This window comes from Exophiala oligosperma (genome assembly GCF_000835515.1).
Source record: "Exophiala oligosperma strain CBS 72588 unplaced genomic scaffold supercont1.5, whole genome shotgun sequence".
Taxonomy (NCBI): domain Eukaryota; kingdom Fungi; phylum Ascomycota; class Eurotiomycetes; order Chaetothyriales; family Herpotrichiellaceae; genus Exophiala; species Exophiala oligosperma.
This window is the reverse complement of record NW_015622822.1, coordinates 497,447-518,358: the sequence shown is the minus strand read 5'-3', so window position 1 is coordinate 518,358 and position 20,912 is coordinate 497,447. Positions and strand designations below refer to the sequence as shown.

The 20,912-nt window shown below is 50.8% G+C and overlaps 8 protein-coding genes across 8 annotated transcripts; 6 read left to right on the top strand and 2 right to left on the bottom strand.

The window, feature by feature from the left end:
* Positions 1-1,784: 1,784 nt before the first annotated feature.
* Positions 1,785-2,030, bottom strand: PV06_05570 (uncharacterized protein; the record flags this gene model as incomplete). Its single annotated transcript, XM_016406588.1, has 1 exon — positions 1,785-2,030. One exon carries the CDS (start codon positions 2,028-2,030, stop codon positions 1,785-1,787), a length of 246 nt encoding a protein of 81 aa, XP_016262192.1.
* A 422-nt stretch (positions 2,031-2,452) lies between these two features.
* On the top strand, positions 2,453-5,124 carry PV06_05569 (uncharacterized protein; the record flags this gene model as incomplete). Its single annotated transcript, XM_016406587.1, has 3 exons — positions 2,453-2,776; positions 2,823-3,344; positions 3,397-5,124. 3 exons carry the CDS (start codon positions 2,453-2,455, stop codon positions 5,122-5,124), a joined length of 2,574 nt encoding a protein of 857 aa, XP_016262191.1.
* A 317-nt stretch (positions 5,125-5,441) lies between these two features.
* On the bottom strand, positions 5,442-6,816 carry PV06_05568 (uncharacterized protein; the record flags this gene model as incomplete). The annotated part of the gene is made up of 5 exons (XM_016406586.1): positions 5,442-5,604; positions 5,664-6,032; positions 6,085-6,144; positions 6,201-6,624; positions 6,683-6,816. 5 exons carry the CDS (start codon positions 6,814-6,816, stop codon positions 5,509-5,511), a joined length of 1,083 nt encoding a protein of 360 aa, XP_016262190.1. The 3' UTR covers positions 5,442-5,508.
* Positions 6,817-7,744: 928 nt separating this feature from the next.
* PV06_05567 (uncharacterized protein) lies at positions 7,745-9,285 on the top strand. The gene is made up of 3 exons (XM_016406585.1): positions 7,745-7,868; positions 7,931-8,023; positions 8,144-9,285. Exons 1-3 carry the CDS (start codon positions 7,857-7,859, stop codon positions 8,897-8,899), a joined length of 861 nt encoding a protein of 286 aa, XP_016262189.1. The 5' UTR covers positions 7,745-7,856; the 3' UTR covers positions 8,900-9,285.
* A 185-nt stretch (positions 9,286-9,470) lies between these two features.
* PV06_05566 (uncharacterized protein) lies at positions 9,471-11,307 on the top strand (the record flags this gene model as incomplete). Its single annotated transcript, XM_016406584.1, has 7 exons — positions 9,471-9,722; positions 9,773-9,853; positions 9,911-10,190; positions 10,252-10,567; positions 10,619-10,643; positions 10,696-10,925; positions 10,974-11,307. 7 exons carry the CDS (start codon positions 9,471-9,473, stop codon positions 11,305-11,307), a joined length of 1,518 nt encoding a protein of 505 aa, XP_016262188.1.
* Positions 11,308-13,067: 1,760 nt separating this feature from the next.
* Positions 13,068-15,076, top strand: PV06_05565 (uncharacterized protein; the record flags this gene model as incomplete). Its single annotated transcript, XM_016406583.1, has 6 exons — positions 13,068-13,233; positions 13,313-13,608; positions 13,658-14,025; positions 14,084-14,276; positions 14,329-14,673; positions 14,752-15,076. The coding sequence occupies 6 exons, from the start codon at positions 13,068-13,070 to the stop codon at positions 14,902-14,904; spliced, it is 1,521 nt and encodes a 506-aa protein (XP_016262187.1). The 3' UTR covers positions 14,905-15,076.
* Positions 15,077-15,957: 881 nt separating this feature from the next.
* Positions 15,958-17,346, top strand: PV06_05564 (uncharacterized protein; the record flags this gene model as incomplete). The annotated part of the gene is made up of 1 exon (XM_016406582.1): positions 15,958-17,346. One exon carries the CDS (start codon positions 15,958-15,960, stop codon positions 17,344-17,346), a length of 1,389 nt encoding a protein of 462 aa, XP_016262186.1.
* Positions 17,347-18,755: 1,409 nt separating this feature from the next.
* Positions 18,756-20,874, top strand: PV06_05563 (uncharacterized protein; the record flags this gene model as incomplete). Its single annotated transcript, XM_016406581.1, has 8 exons — positions 18,756-18,880; positions 18,996-19,324; positions 19,383-19,768; positions 19,839-19,875; positions 19,939-20,098; positions 20,165-20,264; positions 20,347-20,547; positions 20,683-20,874. 8 exons carry the CDS (start codon positions 18,756-18,758, stop codon positions 20,872-20,874), a joined length of 1,530 nt encoding a protein of 509 aa, XP_016262185.1.
* Positions 20,875-20,912: the final 38 nt, after the last annotated feature.

Genomic DNA, 20,912 nt, shown 5'->3' with positions numbered 1-20,912 from the left:
GAGGTCTGGCCCCAAGGGTTGACAAGTTTAGTGCCGTTACTGTCAGAGTCGGGGAAATGACCACGACTCCAAAGGTCTTGGTCGAAATTCGTATACAGTACTTGAAGAAGTCGAGTGTCGATGTAAGTGAAGATATACTTCTCCGACCATTCGAGGCCAAAGGTATGGAATGTCTTTGCATATGTGGTATGCAAAGCCTTCCTCTTCACGTTGGTCTTCCACCAAGCATCGTCTGCAGAATCCGGGCCCCAGTGGAGAGAACTCGATACGATATTGTTGCCGCCTTGTGGAAAGGTCCAATTGTTTCCTCTGGATTCTACAATATCAATCTCACCAGATCGTGGCCATTCACCATATGTGCCGTTGACAGGGAGAAGCCATATCGCAGGCCATAACCAGTCCCCTCCAGGCAACTTGGCTTCAACTTCGATCCGACCGTACTTGATCGACTTGCTCTTCTTGGTGTTTATTCTACCGGACTTGACAGGATTGGCCGTTGTTGAGTTGGTGCTGCTGGTGTTAGTACCTGTCACGCAATTCGTCCAAACTGTTGAGGTACAAATTCCTTGAGCTAGCAGATCAATTCTGCTGTTCTGCTCCACGATTGTAGCGTCTTGCAGTGTTGGCTTGATGTAGAGCATGCCATCCTGAATGAAAACGTTCTCTTCGGTGACGGTGGTCTCTTCAAATTGGCCGTTGCCGAAGCCGCCGACCTCAGCTTCCTTGGTCCAGATATCCAGTTCGAGACCTTTGTTCGGGAAGTCGCTCATGTACACGACGCAGTACTTGTGGTCGACAACAGTCCTAAGACCATCCCAGACCAAGAAACCAGCAATCGCCAGTCCCACAAAGAGGCCTATCAAAGGTATGATGGTCACCCACTTTTCCTTGGGGTCTTTGACGTCCGTCCATGGTCGTTCAACTTGTCCTTTTTTGACTCTTCGAGAATGAAAGTATCTATGGCTGATCGTACTCTGCGCCAGGGCGACCGACGACGTTGTTCGTGATGGGTCTTGTGAAGCGTAAGGTGTCAAGAATGGATTCGCTGTGGTCTCCTGGACAGCTGTCACAGCTTCTGGTGTCGCCACACGAGGTGTCGTACTGTTGCTTGTGGCATTTTCGGGCTGAAGTGAATAGCCAGGACGAGAAAAATGTGTCATCTTCGAGAAGCCTAGCAATTGCTTTTGATTCAAAACGAGATGCTCGGGACAGAATGGAACTGGATGCGATACCAGCTCACTGCGGATTTTATCTGAGGTCAGAGCCATTCTGTGGTCTCTTCTGGATTTCTTTTGCTTATACTGAAGCGACAACGAAACTCTGGATCAACAGCAGCATCAGTGAGCTAGTCTCGGATAGCCAGTGTCCACAATCCATATTCGAAGCAAGCGAGCCACAAACGGATGCCGTCTCGAGAAACATCAAGTTTCGGGTATACTTGCGAATTGGAAACGAGAAAAGATAAAGGCGAAATGGTATGTCTCGCAGTTGGCTGACGTATCTAGTCAGTTACACCGCGCTCTTGGGAAGACTCCTTACACATATGCATCAACGCGAGTCGACTTATTTGAAGCTTCTCTACTTGACCTATACCTTGGCGGGACTGCCACAGGTTGGGTTGAAAATCTTGAAGAAACATCCCACTTGACAACAGGCATGCATCATTGGTCTCAGTGGAGGGCATATCCCACTCGAACCATCTTGCGTGCTAAAATGTATCGGACTGCTGTGTACAGACTTTTGCGTGCACTGGAAGCTAGTTGGTTTTGGTCTGATTCTGAACCTCACGAGAAATATTGTGTCACCATTCCATCTAGAGCCGCATCTCCTGCTCTAGATTGCACGGGGACCAATTTGCTTTGACCCTGCTGGTTGGTTCTAATATCAGTTTGATTGATCATATCATTAGGATGTCTCAACTTTTTGCTCGGTCTCTTCGCAGCAATCTCGAACCTCCTGTTTCTCGCATGACGCCATTTCGCGCTCTGCAACCTTTCCAGGCGATAACCGGTTCGTGTCTCAATGTTCATGTCTAGTATCGATTACATGTCGGCCGGCCCATGGTCTACGCCTCCTTCATCTTCCTTGTCGGGGTGACGCCATGCTCGACTTCTTTTCGGAGCTATCCTAGGGCGAACATTAGCTGGTCGACGAGTTCTGCTCGGTTGCCAAACATCAACCAAAATGCAGGGACCGCCTTCTCATACCGGTGGATATGCTGTCGCTTTCAGATCGCCGTCTGGGAGAGCTTCACCGAACACATATGATGTGTAGAATGTCTCGAACTATTTCGTCCTGGTGACTTGAACATTTTAGAGAGGTATGTCCCACGACGTTTCCACTCATTGATATTCTGATTATTGAACTGCGACAAGCTTGGATACACCCGCCTTTTCCAAAGGCGCATTTAGACAAGATATTATACACTCATCCGCAATAAGCCTGAACAGACATGCCTCAGCCTCCCTTTGCCCCAGCAGTGGGCTCTCCTGCCAACGATGGCTTCATCTTAGAGGACTCTCCTGCGCAAAGCAGTGCCGCATCTTTTAGTGGGAAATCGTCTCACAGTACTAAAAGCGCATTCCTCGAGGAAATCAAATACGAGATTATGGTCAGTCATCTTTATCAACAACAATGCTCACATCTCTGGGTCAGCGATGGAAGCGGAGAACGCGAAGGAGTCTTGCTCAGAAAGTCGAGAGGCCAATATTTGGCGTGTCCACAAACGCTGCTCGATTCCCACTTTGCAGAAGCCTGCAGATTACTCAACGTACAGGTAAACGATCTCTTCCTGGCATAGGTCGTTGCTAACCAGCAACCAGGCCGCCATGACCGTCAATTCAAGAGTCATCAAGACATTTTTTGCTTGGGCACCAGATGCTACTGATGTCCCGTTAATGAATGGCCTTCGAGTACAGATTCTACCCACCATCCACGATTTGCCTCGTGCTCGAAAATATCAGTTTGCGGCATATGTTGCCGCAGAGTCCCTCCTCGTGGTATGGGACGACGATCCGTCCAATGTCATCAAACGGGCAACCACCATTGAATCACAGCTTATGGAACTTGTCTGGCGCACTGGTGGGGCTGGAGAGGATGAGGTTGGAACTCATGAGAAGCACGGCGGTGTGGATGCCTTCATGGATTCCGAGTCCGGGGAAGCCATTCCAGACCACCGAGCCACAAATTTAATGAACACCATCCTCGTCGCCTTCACCTTGGTCATTGTTGTCGTTCTCCTTGGCCTCGCATGCCGCTCGTTGGCGATCGAGATTGCCGTCGACCATTCGTACCTTCGCCTTGCTTTTCTCTCCTTGGTCCCTGTTCAAATCTTTTTCACACTGGTATGTGGATCCCCAGTATCTCAATCTCATCTTGCGGTTGCTGACAACGCAGTTCTTTGCGCAAGTCATAGTCGGCTGCGTGGCTCAATGCATCGGCCCTGTCCGTCAAATGCAACTCAATTCGAAATATTTCTCGGCCAAGCGTTCTCCGCGACTTCGCACAGAGTCCCTTCCACACATTACAGTCCAGTGTCCCGTGTACAAAGAAGGCCTCTCCTCCGTGATTGCACCAACCGTCAAGTCCATCAAGCAAGCCATCTCCACCTACGAACTCCAAGGCGGCACTGCAAACATGCTTATCAACGACGACGGCCTTCAGCTCATTCCCGATGATGAACGATTTTCTCGGATGGAATTCTATCAGGACCACAATATAGGCTGGACCGCACGACCCAAGCACGGCAGCGAAGGCTTCGTGCGCAAGGGCAAGTTCAAAAAGGCAAGCAACATGAATTATGGCCTCATGCTTTCATGCAAAGTCGAAGAAAAGCTCATGGGTTATCCACGTCCAAGCACTTGGACCTCGAATGATGAGAACCATGCATATGACGAGAGTCTGGCACAGGTACTCGCCGAGACTCCCCGCGCATGGGCGGATGGCAACATCCGAATTGGCGACTACATTCTCCTGATTGACAGCGACACGCGTGTCCCCGTAGACTGTCTCCTCGACGCAGTTAGTGAGATGGAACAATCTCCCAATGTTGGCATCATGCAATTCGCTTCGGGTGTCATGCAAGTGGTGCACACTTTTTTCGAGAATGGCATCACGTTCTTCACCAACCTGATTTACACAGCGATCGAATATACGGTCGCCAACGGGGACGTTGCGCCGTTTGTTGGCCACAACGCCATCCTTCGCTGGAGCGCGATCCAGCAAGTTAGCTATACCGATGAAGACGGCTATGAGAAGTTTTGGTCGGAGTCGCACGTGTCCGAGGACTTCGACATGTCCCTTCGTCTTCAGTGCGACGGTTACATCATCCGTCTCGCATCTTGGGCACATGGTGGATTCAAAGAGGGTGTGAGCCTGACAGTGTACGACGAGCTCGCACGTTGGGAAAAGTACGCATATGGATGTAATGAGTTACTCTTCCACCCCCTTCGACAATGGGTGTACCGGGGTCCGTTTACAGAGCTGTTCCGTCGCTTTTTGTTCAGCAACATTCGCTTCACCAGCAAAATCACCATCATAAGCTACATCGGGACGTATTATGCCATTGGGGCAGCGTGGATCATGACGTTGGCGAACTATTTTGCCATTGGCTGGTTCAACGGTTACCTGGACAAGTACTACATCGACAGTTGGAAGGTGTGGTTTAGCATTGTGATTGTGTTCAATGGACTGGGCAACATCGCGTTGGCCATCATGCGATATCGCATTGGTCAGGCAAGTTTCCTCGGAGCACTCATGGAGAACTTCAAGTGGATCGTGATGTTGAGTGTCTTTCTGGGCGGACTCAGTCTCCATGTGAGCCAGGCGTTGCTCGCACACATGTTTGAGGTGGACATGACGTGGGGTGCTACGAGTAAAGAGGCCGAGTTCAGCAATTTCTTCATCGAGGTGCCAAAGGTGGTGAGAAAGTTCAAGTTCAGCATGACCTTTGCGATTGTGTCCATCATTGGCATGATCTGGTTGGCTCGCAATCCAGGGGGTTTGTTGCCGTATGATTGGGTCATTGGGGACTTCATTGCAATCCTGCCTATGAGTTCGGTTGCTGCGAGTCATTTGCTGTTGCCGATTGTCTTGAATCCGGCTTTGATGACGTTTTCGTGGTGAGAGCGATTTGAAGTGGGAGGCTAGTGAGAAAAGTGACGGTATACTCTGCTGAGGAGAGTCGCAGTGCTACATGGTTTTCTGGGCCATCTGTTTCATTTCACAAGGGTTGGTAAATATACGTAGGTAGGATTAGACTTGACACAATGTAGTTTTAATACTAATTGAACCTCTCTTTCAACAAGTAAATACACCGTCAATATGCGTAGGGTTTCACGCCCGTAGTAAAGCAGCATCTGAATTCGTTGATGGAGGAGTCGATGAATGTCACGTTAGTCCGCCATGACCTTTTGGTGTCAGGTTGTCGAACAGTGAGACCCGTTGTTACTGTTGACCATTCTGTCCTCCCGTGACAGACTTCCCTCCAGGCATGGGCCAAGGTAATCATTAGACTTTCAACACAGCTCTTCCTGCAAGCTTACCAGCTATCATCAGGTCCATGTACTTGTCAACATCCTCTAGCGTGCCTTTCGTCAAGATAGGCTGGGAGAACAGAAGTCAGCAGGAAATTCCCAGGAAATGACAAGAGACACATCACTTACATGCACGAGTCCCCGTGCTGTAAAGTCTAGGGCCTCTTCGACGTCCTTCAGTGTTCCTACCACGCTGCCGACAATATTGAGCTTTCTCAGACACAGCATGAGAGGCGGAGCTCCAGCTAGAACAGTTGGGTCCTTCGGCAGACCCACGGCAACAACAGTGCCTCCTGGACGAAGGAATCCCGGGGCAGATTCATAAGCTTGTTTGGTTGCTGCCGTTACGATGACACCGTGAGCGCCGTAGGTGGTAATTTTCATGATTTCGGCCGCAACATCTTTGATTTTGGTAAAGTCGATGAATTCTTCGGCACCGAGTTTCTTGCACAGGTCGCGTTTTTCGTCGCCGCCATCGATAGCAATGATTCGCATACCCTGAACAATGTTTAGAGACGGAGCAATTCAGGACTAGCCTAAGGTATCATACCATAGCCTTAGCGTACTGCACTGCAAAATGCCCAAGACCTCCACCAGCACCGGGAAGCACCTATGAATCGTCGTCAGCGAACGGATACCACACGAGAGATAGATAGGAAGGAGTACAATCCACTGGCCGGGCTTAACCGCACTTCGTTTACAAGCAACATATGCCGTCACACCACCACACATGATCGGGCCAGCCTCTTCGTCCTTGACACCTTCGGGGATACGTGTGGTGTAACGTCCGTCGCTGAGGGCGTATTGCTGGAAGGTACCCGCGGCAGTGAAGCCGGAATTCTTCTGTTTGGGGCAATGGAGCTCGTCGGTGCCGTTGGTGCAGAATTCACACTCGCCACAGACACCCCAGACCCATTTGATGCCTGCTCGGTCGCCCACCTTCCACTTGTGGTGCATGTCGTCGCCCACGGCCACGACGACACCGGCGCCCTCGTGGCCTGCGATGCCCTTGGTCGCGGGCTGCATGGCTACTCCGAACGCGGCCCATTCGTCGTGGATGAGTGACTTGTCAGAAGCACAGAGACCAGTCCTGTTCGAAGCGAATGAGTGGATGAAACCAGAATTGTGGCACACGCGAATAGCCATACCAGTTGATCTTGACGAGCACCTCTCCCGGTCCCGGTGTGGGAACGTCGACCTGTTGGACTGGAGCCTTTGCATCCTCCCCACTGCCCACCTTGACAGCGGCTTTTTGCTGTCTGGGAATGTCGACGGTAGCCATGATAAAGATAAAAATCAACTATTGAGATTCGTGGGTCGTATAGGAAAAGGTTGTATTGTCAATCAGAGTAGGGGCCACAGAAGTACCGTTTGTTTGGTCCTGGCATGGGGGCAGCTGCCACAACACATATATATAGCATGGCTTTCTGCGCGGGAGAAGGGAAAACTAAACTCCCTGTATTGAATCCGATAGGCGAAGGAGAAGCTATGGAGTCGAATGCTCTCCACAGCATTGCATTATGCACAGTTCAGTAACGAACTCCTCGCGAGCACAACGACTCGGTTCTGACTCAGTCGTCATGAGAACGAAAGGCGGGGTACCTGGAGATCGGAAGCGTGATGGATGGTACAAAAACAGTTATGGGCCTGGGGTTCTTTCATGAATGCGGGATAGAAGATGTTGGTCCCATTGTTCACAGCCGCCGGCTCAGCCTTTCTTGGACTGATCGGATTGTTGAACGAGGTGGGCAATATCAATGCTTTCGATATGGCCCGTCATTAACTGACAAGTCTGTTGTACCAGAGCGAGCTGCGGGTACTAAAAAAGTCATGGCCGTGTACAAGTGCCGTATGACATCGAGTTCCCGCCCGAGCTCCGAGTCAGTTTGGCCCGATGGGGGTGAACTCGTGTCGCAACTGCGATGGATAGATTTCATTCTCCTCGTAGTATTGGTGTCAATATCACATCGAATAGTTACAGGTAGGGAGTCCTACTTCGTGGGAAAGATTAATCTGAAGTGCCTCGTACCCGTATTCGCATTCGTATTCCATAGGCACTTAGGGCCTACAGTAATGTACCTAACATTCTGATACTAAGGCTAACAAAGCGTTAGAGCGGGCGTCAGACCGATGTGGAAGGTCTGCCGCAGTGTCGCTGTAGTCACTGTCAACAGTCAAAAGTCGTCCGCATCATAGACAATGTGTTAGTGCAACGGCGACTTCAACACAAAAGTCAGTCGAGTGCAGCTTCATATTCTTCAACTCCTGTACACCTCTACAGGGCGACAGTTGACTCTCGACGCACCAATTTCTTCGGCCAAGATGGTTCTTGCAGTAGGCCCTCCGAGAACCCTGCACTACCCAAGAAGATGACTGGCTGACGACGTCATCCTCAGGCTGTTGGGCAGATCTGCTCGACTGCGTCGATGATGCATAACCTTGCGCAATGTCAAAGGCTTGTTCACCGGGCTGTAGAAGCTGGAGCCAAGGTAAGTCGAGACGGCCCTCATACTCGTATGTCCTGGTGTTATTCAATGCCGAACTACGTCGTACTGCTCAGTTCGACCATGAGCCAAGGAACTGCCCTCACGTACCTTCGTCCATACTAGGCCCTGTTCCTCCCTGAAGCCTCCGATTACATAGCCTCATCACCGGCCGAGTCATTGTCGCTGTGTCAAGATGTCACCAAAAGTCTCTTCGTGCGTGGCCTGCAGCAGGCCGCTCGAGAAAACAGATTACCCATCAACGTGGGGATCCACGAGCCAACAGAGCCGCCCTCGAAAAAGATTAAAAATACCTTGATATGGATCGATAAGGAAGGCGATATCGTCCATAGATATCAGAAACTACACCTGTTTGACATTGACCTGCGACCGGATGGCCCAAGAATGAAGGAGAGTGATTCTATCGAATCTGGGTCCGAGGTGACACAGCCATACCCGTCAGTGCTCGGAAACGTTGGCAGTCTGATCTGCTTCGATTTGCGCTTTCCTGAGCCTGCGCTACGTTTACGTCGATTAGGCGCCGACGTAGTGGTTTACCCGTCAGCATTCACTGTGCCTACAGGAAAGTTGCACTGGGAAATCCTGCTGCGAGCAAGGGCCATAGAGACACAAAGTTGGGTGATCGCAGCCGCGCAATGTGGCCGGCACAATGAAAAGCGGGTGAGTTTTGGGGATACTATTGTCATCAAACCAACCGGCGAGGTCGCCGGACGACTAGACAGGGTCGAAGATCTGAACAGTGAAGAGGAAAACGCACGCAAGCCAGACTTACTAACCGTCGACATCGATTTGGAGGCCGTCAAAGATACGAGACGGACGATACCTTTGCAGAGGAGGACTGATGTGTACCCTGAAATTTGAATGATTTCTACTCGGCAAGCTGCCTCAGAACATGCTTCGGCGATGACTACTGTCGTCTCCTTTGACCGGCACTCGCCTCTTTCATGTATCTCCCTCTTACTGGTGAGAGATCACTGCGTGATGACAAGAAAGTTGTATCGAATTCACTTGACTGCAAGACGAAGCGACTACCAGCCAACAAGGTCATGGCGATTCTCTTTGTATATACAACACGAAGTACTCTGGAGGTATGAGCGTTGAAAGTGTGGCGTCATTGACTTGGTACACGCATAGACCTAGTTCTGAAGGGATATAGAGTACATAAAGGACACCAAGTCCGGAGAGGAATTGCATTGATCCTGGAGGCTTCTCGTCCTCTTGTACGAATACGAAATATCTGATCGACGACGTGCGGAGTAAGAGATATGACCGTAGTGGACGACTTTACCGATTCGATGCCGTACAGCCGGTTGACAGTGGGTCGGAAATCGTCGCCATCCAAATACGAGCCGAGGCGTCTCCAGTGGGAGGACATCGTCAACAAATATTCTGTCTGAACTCATTTGTTCGACTTCAGACAACGCCCAGGACGATGAGGGAGGTGACTGAGGTTGGCACTTCGGAGGGCATCATATCAAAGAACGATGTCGAGAAAGACGTCAACCTCGAACCACGACCACTCGCTCCCGCGGTGCAGGATGAGGATTCCAATCGCTACCTCGTCGAGTTCGACGGCCTGGACGATCCAGACAACCCCAAGAACTGGTCCAGAGCGAGGAGATGGAGAATCACTCTTGCCATGGGCGGAATGGCGTTTGTTGTTACCTTCTCCAGCTCCGTATTTGTATGCTATCTTCTCTCAGGGTCGTCATAAGAACTGACATGAGCTCGTAGGCTGTCGTCATTCTACCAGTCGCAACACAATTTCATATAGGAACTGTGACATCGACGCTTGGAGTTTCGCTGTTCCTACTTGTAAGAACAGTGGCTTGGGCTCCGAAGAGCGATTGAGAAGCTAATGCGTTGGTGTAGGGCTTCGTGTTTGGACCCATCTTCTTCGGACCTGCCTCTGAAGTATTCGGGCGGCGATTTCCTTTGTTTTCCGGCTACTTGTGCTTCGCAATCTTCCAGATACCCGTGGCTCTCGCTCAGAATGTGGAAACGATTATGCTTGGGAGGTTCTTTGGCGGCTTTGCTGCATCCTCACCGCTTGCGGTCATCGGGGGAGCCCTGGCCGATATTTGGAACCCAATTGATAGAGCCTATGGAGTCTGTGTCTTCGCTGCCGCCGCCTTCTCAGGACCTGTTGCAGGTATGAGAACTTGCATCCTCTCCGTCTATGCCTGACTCCATCTAATTGGCACTTGTTTCAGGACCGATCATTGGAGGATTTGTGACTCAGTCCTATCTTGGATGGCGATGGACTGCTTGGATCACTATGATCATGGCAGCATTGTTTGGTTGCATTGGGTTTCTGGTAATCCCAGAGACATCAGCTGCCAAAATCCTTCAGAAAAGGGCGAAAAGACTCCGCCGTGAGACGGACAACCCGGCGTTTCACGCGCAAGCAGACAAATCGCCTATCAGTGCAAAGACGCTGGTATTCGTATACCTTGTGCGGCCATTTACCATGATATTTCAGGAGCCTATCTTAGCCCTTATTACTGCGTATATGAGTTTCATATATGGGTAAGTTTAACGAGGGCCTTGATTCTGTTTACCGACGCTGACCTCCCACAGGATACTTTACCTCTTCTTTGAAAGTGTAAGTGATCCGCCCGAACATTTGCACATGAGACCAACATTGACAAATGAAGTTTCCGATAAGTTTCGAGGAAGAGCGTGGATGGAACATCGGCGTCGGGTCGTTGCCCTTTGCGTCTTTCATTGTCGGCATCGCCTTGGGGACCGGAGTTATTGCATATTCTACGCGGACCAACTTCACTCGAGCCTACAATGAACACGGCAGGCCCATACCGGAAGAACGCTTGCCACCAATGATCGTCGGCGCAGCCGTCCTTCCCATCGGGCTTTTCTGGTTCGCATGGTACGTGAAACTGCTCGGATACCCATGAATAGTCGCTCACTTAACCAGGACTTCTGACCCGCACATCATTTGGGTACCGCAGGTGCTTTCCGTTACCTTGCTCGGGATGGGATGTTTGGTCACCTTCTGGCAGGGCATGAACTACATCATTGACTGTTACGGTTTTTATTCCAACAGCGCCATTGCCATCAACACTTTCATCAGATCAATAGCAGCGGCAGGGTTTCCACTCTTTGCCCCAGCATTGTATCATGGCCTGGGAGTTTCGTGGGCTTCATCGCTTCTTGGATTTCTCTGTTTGGCATTTGTCCCGGTACCCATCCTCTTCTACAAATATGGAGCCACGATCAGACAAAAATCCAGATTCAAGCCGGCCAGCTGAAGCGATACATCAGGATCTTGCAAGGAAAGCCTAAGCCAGGCTCACCAAAAGAAGAGGCAACAAGTCGAGGAATATCGAGTGATGCATTGGCCAAGTGTTTTCTATCATCTGGCAAGCATGCTCACGTGGCAGCCGAGTCCTGCTCAACCATTGGTACCTTTCGGATGGGCACCAGGGATCTCTATGGTGCGATAGCATTGCCGACTTGACAGTCAGGCGGCATGCAGATGCAGTATGATAAAGGATTCTGCAAGATTTTCATCGACAGCCGAACGCGCAATCACGAAGACGACTCTGGAGGGTCTAGAACAGGATCGTCTCCCTCTGGATCTTTCGGAGTTCCAGCGCTGGTGCCGAAGCATGGAGTATACGGGGCGACATGCCCTGTTCAAGTCCTTCAGCTTGACCAAGGCAAGTACTTTTGACTCCTAGGAACATGATACACGAAGCCGAGACTGTCTGCGGTCTCGTTTGACCCCGAACTCCATCACTTGCACGTGGTTTCTCCAACCTCTACCACCGTGTGCTTTGCCGAGCTTCCAGAACGACCGATAGATTTCGGTGCCTATTGCCAACGAAATTCGCTTCTGCTCGAGCCCTGCCCCATGTGCAAGCACTCGCTAGCCCAACTCCCGGCACATCGATTGTTAGTGCTCCTGAGCCCAAGGCCCCGGAACTCACACAATATAGTTACGACGAAAAGTTGGGGAAGCACTGGGAGATACACTATACCGACATAGACAGGTCCGGAAGCCTTCTCAGCCTTATGATGGCTGTTTTTGGTGTGATCAATACCTAATGAGTCTCGGCTATGTAATCGGGACCCCAAAAGTACGGAACTCGACTTGATGACATTACTGTACAGTAGGTAGAACCCCGAGTGGAGAAATTGCCGTCTTGTCACGAAACCAGCTCTCACACATTCTGGCTTGCAATTTCTTCCATCTCAGTAACGGAAGCCATGCGCCATAGCAAGCTACAAGCAGAGAAAATATCACTCCGGCCACGGAATAAGGCAGTCCCCATCACGGACAGGCGCTATTTGGCTTCGTTCGAGTAGCCTAATGCCCGGCAGCTTTTGACCTCGGCAATAGTGATGTAATTGGTCCCTGATCCACCAGTCATTGAGGATTCAGGCTCTTTAGTTCGAAGCCTAGCAAGCTTCTAGCTTTTCTCTTGAAGGAGTTGAGCTAATCTAGACGCCGAATTGACAACTTGCCATTGGTTTCATGGCTGATACCTGCTCCTCTTACTTTGGAGCTTGGCCGTCGCTAAGAAGTACAATACCTTGCAAAGCAGGCTTGATTGTTGCCGACTTTGACTGCTCATGATTCGGAACATCATAGCCTGTCCCCAATACCGTATGATGGGGAATATCACCTTCCTGCGGGGGTAGTTGCCTATCAATAGGCCAAGATGGCTTCAGTCCACGATGGATCTGGTGTGATCGCTCAAACGCCGGTACACGCTGGGATGATCAACCCACCCAAAGAGGGAATCATCCTACCCTTGCTACAGGTCATACATACGTGTACCACTTCCCCAACCTCGTCTATCCTCCAGCTATGGGGAAACTCAACCCATCGTACGCGCATGCTTGGGGTAACGAGCCTAGACATGGATGGCAGCAGTGGTATACCTTGGGGAAGCTTCAGTGAGCTTCTCCTTTTTCACGTAGGTGCAGCTGACATAAAGGCCAATCTTCTAGAAGGCGGCTGTTCAGAAAGGATTCCCTCGCAGTTTCATCAACCATCATCAACATGGCTGTGAACGCGTACAATTTTATCATCGTCTATCTAGTGACCTTTGGGTCCTTGACGTACGGCTATAACTCTGCCATTATCGGCGCGGTCATCGGCCTCCCCTCCTTTTTCAAATACTTCAACATCGATATCAAGTCAAGCGAAGGGTCTCAGATCACTGGAGGTATGTCTTCCTGAACCATACGAAGAACACTTCTCGTCGCTCCCTCGGCGTGGCAAAGCACCCAAACTGACGTTTACAGCCACCAATGGTCTCTTTGCTGGTGGTGGCCTGCTCGGCTGCTGGTTCATTACCTTTCTCGCCGACAAGGTTGGACGAAAACGATCCATCCAGATTACAGCCTCGATTTGTATAGTCGCAGGCGCTCTCCAAGCCGGTTCCGTTCATATTGCAATGTTCTTGGTCGCCCGCTTCATGATGGGATTCGGTGCCGGCATGGTGAACGTCATCACACCACTCTACCAGTCCGAAGTTTCTCCTCCCAAATCGAGAGGCTTCATGGTCGGTTCGCATGGATTCGTTCTCTGCGTAGGCTATGTGAGTATGGCTAAATCATTGACGAATCGGCACACTGACTTGAACACAGGGTCTAGCAGGTTGGACTGGCTATGGCTGTTACTTCCTGGATAGTCAGGTCGCCCAGTGGCGTCTGTGCCTGGCACTTCAAATCGTCCCACCTCTCGGCCTCCTCCTCGGATCCCCTTGGCTTCCAGAGTCTCCTCGATTTCTTGTCGCTACTGACCGGCAGGAAGCTGGGTTCGAGATCCTCAAACGTCTGCACCAACAACCGGGAGATGACGATTACACTACTGCCCGCGAAGAACTATACCAGATACGCCAACAGTTGGAGCTCGAAAGGCGCGAAGGCCTAGGACAGGGCTGGGTGAAGGGCTGGATTGTCCTCTTTTCCAGAAAGTCGTATCGAAAGCGCCTCCTTTTTGGGTTCTTGCTGCTGTAAGTTTGATATCTCTCGCTTCATAGTTTCAAAACTCCCTTACTGACTAATTGACAGCGGTCTGGTTCAGAGCACAGGATGCCTCGTTATCAACAACTACCAAGTACTACTTTACAATGGTCTCAGTCTCTATGGATCAATGCCGCTGATGCTCTACGCCATCTGGGATACCTGGGCAGCGTGCATGAATTTCATCAATGCATTGCTGCTTGACAGAGTTGGCCGCATTCCTATTATGGTGGTCGGACAGGTGAGCTCAAGAACACTTCCATGCCTGACCGTTAAATCTGAACCTTCTCCAGCTTGGCTGCGCAGTGTCCGTTGCCGGCTTCACAGCTTGCCTTGCCAGATATGGTGGCACCGACAACAAGCTGGGTAATGGCTTCGGCGTCTTCTTCCTCTACCTGTTCGTCACCTTCTTCGGTGGCAGCATGGACGCTTCTTCTTACGTCTACTCGTCCGAGATCTTTCCAACGTCGATTCGTGCTCAGGGTGCAGGGTTTAGCGTGTCGGGTCTATTCTGCTTCAGCTTGATCTACACCATGTGTGCGCCTGTCGCATTCAATAGTATTGGCTGGAAGTACTATCTGATCTTCATCATTGTGCCCATATGCGGTGCGGCAATGATGTACTTTTTCTACCCTGAGGTGAGTTATACCCGCATGTCTGATTCCTCAAGCCCTAGTAGTTGTGAATGCAATTCTGACGCAACGGTGTTACCGCAGACCAAAGGACTCGCTCTCGAAGAAGTTGCAGCGAAGTTCGGTGATGAAGTCGCAGTCGACCTTTCTCACCTCTCAGCTGAGGAACGGGCCAGACTTGACAAAACCTTGGTCAATTCAGAAGTCATGGAAATGGAGCATGTTTCCAAGGTTTGAGCGAAACCTCTACTGGAGAGTTGTAGGGCGATATTCGATCAGGCGGCATATGCTTTGGAACATTCAGATACTGTCTTTACCTATGTGTATTATATCCACCATCATTTTCGCGATCCGCTAATATCATATCATACACAAAGCTACGTATACGAAGAGACAGAGCAATGCGAGGTAAAATTCGTAAACGCTCCCATGTCGATGGAATAATCTTGATGACTGCGTCAAGTGTATTTTGACGTTTGAGATTCTCCAGCCACGTATTCGGCAAAATTCAAAACCCTCAGTGATAAGTTCAGTGGTTCATGTGGTCTTGAGACACAGCTTATTGAAAGCACAGACATACCAGTACAGATTGGTTGAACAAAGCATAAAGGAGAACTGCAGAGATGGAGCTTTCATTGCATTTCGCCACCAATTATGGTGCTCCTCGGAAAGAGTACTGAAAGGAGCACTACAGATTTCCAAACATGTCAATCCGGATACTACTGATATGGCTCTTTGGTAGGTAAGTAGGAAAAGACACTAGAAACGTTGCGGCATGTTTTGTTGCTCGTGTGTCGCGGGCCGCGGGCCGCAGTTCGTCAAAAGGTCGGAGTCGGTCTCATCAACTGCCGAGGACAACTACCAGCCAGCGGAGAGAGAGAGAGGAACCTTAACTGATTGATTGAGGGATAATTCATCTGATCTTGAGCTATTTACTTGGTATCTACAGTTACGAGGTTTAGGTGGTCTTCAGAGCCGTCTGTCTATTCTGTCTGACTTCGTACCTCGTATTTGTACGTGTTAGTGCTCTAGGGATCTCTCTCCACCTGCTGCTGGATAGACAAGATGCCTGACTAGAATCGTCCGATGTACGAGCACTTGTGTACGAAGTTCTTGGATGTAGAGATATATTCATTATCAGTGATTTCCCTTCCTTTGAACACTTCGAAAAGACCATCATATCTACGTGGAGCCCACAAGAGACATCTTTACCTGAACAACCATATATTATCAGCCTATTCCATATTGATACCCTCGCTCCAGACCTAGTACCCGTTCTCGAGGGTCACCATGGCAGGCATAGACGGTGACACAATTGTTCGATTACCAGGAGGACGAGTCCAGGGCTTCCTCACAGATGACGGAGAGGTCTTTCGAGCGCGAGGGGTCAGATACGCCACGGCCGAACGGTTCCGGGAATCTCGTCTCGTTGACCGCTGGGACGATGTCTGGGACTGCACCAAACCGGCGGTGCTCAGCCCGCAATTGCCATCACGTCTGGCCGTGGTGGTTGGAGACATCCAGGGCACCAGGCCACAGTCGGAGGACTGCCTGCACGTTTCCATCGCCGCCCCGGCCAGTGCGGTGGGATCCGCGGGGAAGAGTACGGGGGGAGCGTTGCCCGTCATGGTCTTCTTCCACGGCGGCGCCTACGTGTCCGGCGGTGGCGACCTGGATTGCTACGACGGCACGCCGTTGGCACGGCGAGGGGTCGTGGTGGTCAACGTGACTTACCGCTTGGGCGTCCTGGGTTATTACCCCGTGGGCGACGACGGTGTCGCTTCGCCCAACCTCGGCCTGTCGGATCAGATCACGGCTCTCAAATGGGTGCAGACGAACATTCCCTGTTTCGGTGGGGATGCCGGAAACGTCACCCTCTTTGGACAGTCGGCGGGTGGCGACTCGATCTTCTCCATGTTGCTCCTCGACGAAACTCAGGATCTTTTCCATCGGGCCATCTTACAGAGCGCGCCGTTTGGGGAGAGAACCAAGCCCTTTGCGGAGCGGCAGAAGATGGAAAAGCGGATGGGCGAGGCAATGATTGAATCCCTTGCCGGTCAAAACATCAAGGATATACCGTTTGAAGAGGTGCTCAAGACGCCACAGGTCAAGGCTGCGATGGCGGCCAAAGAATTTCCGACGGGCGTTATGCCGTTCGCACCGTCGTTCTATCGCCGCCCCTATGAAGGAACCATCACCCAGGCGATGAGCAGCCTCGACGACGTCAGTCGGATCCGCAAACCCGTCCTGATATCTTACACCCGAGACGACGGGGCGATATTCGCCAGGATGGACGGTTGGTTGGGTCCGCTCTTGAAAATCCCTCTCCTCGGGCGCGTCGCTTTGTCCTTCAAGGAGTGGTTGTACACGGGACAGATATTCGGGTGGGGAAGTGAAAAGATGTACAGCAAGATTTCCGACGCGGGGGGGAATGCGGCTCTGGTGTACTTTTCACACAGGTTCCAGTACGGTTTGGGTGCCGCCCACTGTATATGCCTTCCCTACCTGCTGGGGTCGTGGTCGGCTTGGGAACGTGCACCTATGCTCCAGGGCCCGAATGCGAAGGACATCGTCGCCCGCGTCGGGCCTGAAGTTCGTAAGCTGTGGGTTGCTTTTGCCAGCGGCTCGAACTTACAGGGGAAACGCTTCGAGATCAATGATTCTTTTCGGTTCGAGTGAGTTCTGACTACGGAGTATTGCCTGTGACGGAGTTTTGGATCTTTTGCCCCCCTTATCTACCAGAACGGCCTAAGTTTAATTCCGCCAGGCTGGCACCTATTCAGTCAGCAGCTGGGGCCGAAGTCTATACAGGACTCCTACGAGGGATATTGGCCTGGCCATGTTCAGAATCTGTATCTTGATCCTCGGCTGTCTTCAAATAGAGCTGCGCGCCGAGGTCATGTTTGTGGCAGACATCAAGGTCGTTGGACGTCTTCAGACTCTAGAGAGCTAGCCTAAAGACCTGTAATTATCGTGTACTGGCCTCGTCACTCGTCGGATCGTCGACCAAGCCAAAAAGCCACCTTCTGAAAGGTGCTTCTTCCGACTATTATTCTTAGTCACGGCCCGACGACACCTCGGTCTGCCCAACGGGTCCTTTTCGCTAATCGCTTCCTTATCCCCAGAGCATAACTTGAAAGGACATGATCTCCCGAACCCAAAGTTTGGGCGAGTGTGTTCTAGCCCTGTCCGTATATTCAGTATCTAGTCACTCCTGTCAACGTCTGGGGAAACAAACTGAAAAAGAGAAGGCGAGGTTCCCCTTGGCACAGGTAAAAGAGTATGTGCTCGTGAGTGTCTACGTTGAGTTATCTTTCTCGTATTCATTCATCTAGCTTGCTTATCTTATTCGTGGAACCAAGGACCCACAAGCTACCTACAGATACAGTATATGTCAGACAGCAACAGTTGAAAGGAAACAGCACACACACATGAGGCAAACGAGGACATGGTCTATAGCTAGTCAAGATGTAACTTACAAGACTACGAGAACATCCAAAGCCCCCAATCACCCCTCCAGCGCTCGTCAGGGTTACGAACATGGGACACTGACGACTAAAACTACTGGAGAACTCCGCATTTTCTTGGTCTTCTTTCGAATCGAGGGGCGGTGTATTGTACGAGTATCTGTAACTAGCGGCATCTACAGAGTAGTAGGTACCAAACCACCCCCAATGGAGTCTAAGTGGAGGCGGCGGTGGCGGAGGAGGAGTTGACACAGTCCGGGCGATAGTGAACACACCTACAGCAAAACCTACTCCGAGTTAGTTCAACAGGACTAGAATGTCTTGGTGAGTATTAGCACAGGATTATAGGGTTATCTAGCAAGTCACAAAAAACGGTCTTATCTCGCAGCGAACAAGAGTTCCTCGGGTCCCGAGTCCTTTCGCTTCGGTTGTTGTCCTCGGCAAGCAAAAGGGAAGGAGAGAAACCACAAGGAAAAAAGGAATCGCAGTTCCCTTATAAGGGTGCGGTAGGCTCTTTGACATCTTGACTACGAATACCATATTCCTCCCCTATCTTTCTTGACCTTGCCCAGCGACCCCTATACTAAAAAACCCCACGGAACCACACTTCGCGAAGACACCATGGAACTTTTCAAAGACATCAAAAAGAACAAGAGATCTTTCTACATTGCTGGTATTATCAATATAGGAGCTATCCTAAGTGGTTTCGACCTTGGAGGCATAGGTGCAATTGTTTCCTTACCTAGGTGAGTAACAGTGTCAATGTCACGTCACCAAGATAGGAGGATACGTACATTGCCTACCACGTATGAGCAAAGTTCAATGAACTAACTCCTCCTTGTCCTTGTGTTGTGAACACAGTTTCATAGCCGGGTTCGAATTAAACACCAGCGCCTCCAAACTTGCCAACACTTCCGGCACGATCGTGACGCTCTTGAATGCCGGAGCCATCATTGGTAGTTTCGCCCCATTGTTGGTCTCTCAGCACCTGGGTCGACGCTACCTCCTCATGATCTCCGGCCTTTTTTTCTTGCTCGGAGGGTCGTTGCAGACGGGTAGCACGATGCCCGGTTTGGGTATGATCAATGCGGGTCGAGTCATCGCCGGAGTCGGTGTCGGTCTCATCAGCAACGTCTCCCCTACCTTCATGGCCGAGTGCGCACCGAAACAATATCGCGGTTTCATGATGAGTGAGTTTTCCTTGATCTTCACCAGGCGTGCTTGCTGACAAGTCCAAAATGAAACCAGGTCTCTATGATTTATACTTGATCTTCGGTGGTCTCATCGGATACTTTGCCGTGTACGGGTGTCAGATCCATCTGGCACCCACGTCGGCTCAGTGGAGGATCCCATTTTCCCTCCAACTCCCTCTGGCGGCCATCATCGTGGTCGGGGCGTATTCCTCCTACGAGTCCCCACGTTGGCTTGCCCGCAAAGATCGCCTGGATGAAATGAGAGACACCCTGTGCAAGCTACGTGGCTGCACCGTCGAGGACCCGGCTCTGGCCACTGAGATTGCCGAGATCCTGGCCCAGGTTCATGAAGAGGTCGCCGCAACTGCAGGAAACACCTTAAGAGAGTTGTTCATCCAAGGAAACTGGCAGAGGTTGGCGTGGGGACTATCCCTCGCCATGGTAAGTTTTTTGTGTTCGGATATCCTGACAGTCTGAGAACTTCTTCTGACGACTCCGACTCTGAGTCTAGTTTTCGACTTCTTGTGGACACAATGTTATACTGTATTGTAAGTTGGTACAAATCGTCTGAAACGACGGACAAGCGTTGCTGACTCCAGGCCCGTCAAAAGACGCTCCCACGGTCTTCAAGGACATCGGTTATGTCACTCCCTCTTCCACCATCCTTGGAGGTGGCGTCATTTTGATCATCAAACTCGCCGCTGTCCTTTTGTTTCTCATCGGACCTGTCGAGTATTTCGGTCGACGCACATTGCTCATGACCGGTACCTTGTAAGGCACTCCCTATCTCGGGCCTTTTGCTCATCTTGATACGCAATATGTTGACGCATGATTCAGTGGTATGGGTGTCTGTATATATATCCTTGGAGCACTCCTTGCGGTCGATCCACCATCGTCGAGGAAGAGTGGTGAACTCGGCAACGGCGGAAGAGCAATGGTAAGTTGAAGCCTCCCATGGTCGAGATATATATTTATCTGTGACTTGTCTGTTCGACGTGTCTGATTTATTTTGATGTCAGGTCGCCATGGTATATGTCTTCCAGATTTTCTATTCCATCTCATGGGGTCCGTTGCTGTGGGTTTATCTGGGAGAAATCTTCCCCAACCGAATTCGAGAGTACGGCATGGCGCCGTGTGTTGCCGCTTGCTGGGCCTTCAACCTGTTGTGGTCCAAGGTACAGCCGATAGCTATTCTTCATACTGGTTGGAAAACATGGATGGTAAGTTCCACCCTCTCCCCCTACAGCTCTGATTCTTCCGGACCGCTTTGGTCTACCCCTTTTTTTTCCTTGCCTCTTTTTCCAAAGGACTCCGTTTCTGACATGTTGTCTCACTTACTCTCGGATTTGGTATAGATCTTTGGAACCCTCAATGTTTGCGCCACCATCCTCTGTTACTTCCTACCAGAAACTAGACACTTGTCTGTCGAAGAGATGGATGTTTTGTTTGGTGCGGTCGATGGTCAAACCCGTGCCAATGACATTGACAATGAACTGCACTTGAAGGGTGCAATGGAACTTCACGAAACCGCCGACAAGACTGTTTGAGCTGCACAAGCTCTGGTGATCGGGTTTCGAGGACATGG